Source organism: Cariama cristata, unplaced genomic scaffold, assembly GCF_000690535.1.
Source record: "Cariama cristata isolate BGI_N322 unplaced genomic scaffold, ASM69053v1 scaffold32257, whole genome shotgun sequence".
Taxonomy (NCBI): domain Eukaryota; kingdom Metazoa; phylum Chordata; class Aves; order Cariamiformes; family Cariamidae; genus Cariama; species Cariama cristata.
In genome coordinates, this window is record NW_009625470.1 from 787 (window position 1) to 3,109 (window position 2,323).

The window sequence follows — 2,323 nt, forward strand, 5'->3', positions numbered from 1 at the left end:
GGTTGCCGGCCCCCGGCAGCTGGCCCCGAAACTGTCGCCGTCCTCCCCCGAGCCTGAAATAAAGTGCAAAATGCTCGCGTGGTCAGCGTCAGTCAGAAAAGAGGAACAGCCAGAGCAGTGGGGGGGTTTGCTCTACCTTCCTCCCATCGTACAGCCGCTATAAAGAGCTGTTCCTCTCCCACCAGCACACTGTGGCGGGCGTTTCCCCTATATATATATATAAATATATACACACACGCGTGCGCCACACCTTTCTGCAGGTGTGCGGTACGCCTCGGCAGAGGAGGGATTGAGTTCACCGTGTGCTGGGCTGGGAATCCGGTGTGATTTCCCCCTCCTTCCCGGCACAGTGGGGGACAAGATCTCCGACGGGGGAGAGCAGATCTTGCCGCCGTTCATGCCAGGGAGAAGCCGTGTCGGGGGATGATACCATCGTTATTTCGGCCAGCCGAGCTGGTGCAGGGTTAAAAATCACGCCATGGAGTTCATAAAATAATGGATAGGAAGAAAATGTCAATCATCTGACCCGGAAAGTTCTTTCCTCTGTGCGGGAGAGACCAGAAGAGTGAAGGAGGTGTCAAGAAAGTGAAGTTTGGGGACGGGAGAAAGCGATGACCACGTCCCGGTGCCGGCATCAGGGGGTGTATGCCGGTGGCGGCTGGAATTGGTTGATCACTTCATACTCGGCCGGGTAAGGTTCGTTCTCCTCCATCTCGGACAGGAGCTCCAGGGCTTGCTCCTCTTCTTCAGTGGGGTAGTGACGCAGCAGGTTGGCGGCGGTGGCGAGGCCCCCCGGGCGCCCGCCACCAGGTAGAAGCTGACGGCGAAGGTGACGTAGACTTGGGAGCCGTGGTACTTTTTGTGCTGCTGTTGTTGGGCGAGGATCAGCTCAGAGGCCCAGTAGCAGAATCCGATGACGGTGGCACACTGCAGGACTGAGAGAAGAGATTGGGAGAGACGCTGAGCAGCCAGCAAAAAAATAAATCGGCAAGTCCGTTTCACGGCTGATCCGGCAAAGGGACATTGAGCCTGGCTTGTCAGCGGTTTAAGGAGGCAGAGTGCGAGAGCCTGCGGTGAAAGCCAGCAGGGGATGCCCGAAATCCAGCCCGAGAGGGGCGAAAACACAGTGGAGGATCACAGGCTGAGATCAAAGCCAGCCACGCGGGGTGAGCGGCAGCACAAACCAAAGCGGAAAGGTTTGGAAGGGATTTTTTTGCGACCTAGAAGGAGCAGCAAGGAGAAGTCGGCACTCGGTGTCTGCGGCAGGCTGACAGCTCAGACTTTCCCTGAGCCGCTCAGGTGTGATGCGGGTAATTCTGCCAGGGATAAGGGATATTAAAGCTCCTTTGACCTCACTAGCCAGAAAAGCTGACCTTCTTCCCCAGAAAGATGCTACGGGATCTCTTTGAAAAATAAGACCCATTCGTAGACACTTGGTCTACACCTCGACCTCTTCCCCCCCCCAATTTAACTCCAATTTTAGCTGCGTGAGGCTTTTGTTGTCCTTCAACCCAAAACGCCGTGAAGAGGAAGCTCTGCAGGTAGGGTGGGCGCCACAGCTCTGAACCAAAGGTTTAAAAAAAAAAAAAAAGCCTTCGGGGGCTTTTTTTCTGTTCCCTTGCGGCTCAGGGATGGAAAAAACAAACCCAGAGCTTTCCCCTTATGCCACTGGGGATTTACCTGTGAGGATGTGAGCGAAAGCGTAGCGGCGAGTGATCTTCAGCGCCGGGTGCTTGGGTCCGAAGACGTCCAGGAGGAAAGCCGAGAGGCTGCAGATAATTCCCAGGAAGCAGAAGGCAGCGATGACCCGGAGCAGCAGGACTGTCTGCGGGTTCATGCAGTAATCTGCGAGGGGAGGAGAAAAGGCAAGCACTGAGCACCAGAAAACTCCTCTTTTCCACCCAAATCACTCACCAGACAGAGCAACCGGTATCACGACACCCCCTGCTCCGATCCCGCCCAGCGTTTTCCTTCGAGGTTTAAAAACACAGCTCTTGACAGAAAATGGAGCACAGCGGGGTGCTTTTAATTAAGCTCTAGAAAACGAACCTCCTTTATACAGCACCAGTCGGCCCGGCTGTGTATTTCACTTCATGAACTATTACTGCCACAGAAATTAAAGCTAAAGAAACACCGAGACACCAAAGCAGCTGCGATAACGAAGCTGGTCACACAGGTCCCTTATTTAAAGCAAAGCTGGGGGTGTTACTAGAAAGTCTTTCGATCAACGCTGCGTCCCACCGGCGAACAAGAGGAGGGCGTAACCCCGAATTCAAGCGCGCCTGGGCCCTGCCCATCCATCACCGGGTCAGCAGCTGGTGGC

General features: G+C 54.9%; 1 protein-coding gene across 1 annotated transcript; it reads right to left on the bottom strand.

The window, feature by feature from the left end:
- Window positions 1–634: 634 nt before the first annotated feature.
- TMEM127 (transmembrane protein 127) lies at window positions 635–1,872 on the bottom strand (the record flags this gene model as incomplete). Its single annotated transcript, XM_009703627.1, is given in 3 exon segments — window positions 635–789; window positions 792–935; window positions 1,681–1,872. Coding segments are annotated over 3 exon segments (491 nt in total), but the record flags the coding sequence as incomplete, so codon positions are not given.
- Window positions 1,873–2,323: the final 451 nt, after the last annotated feature.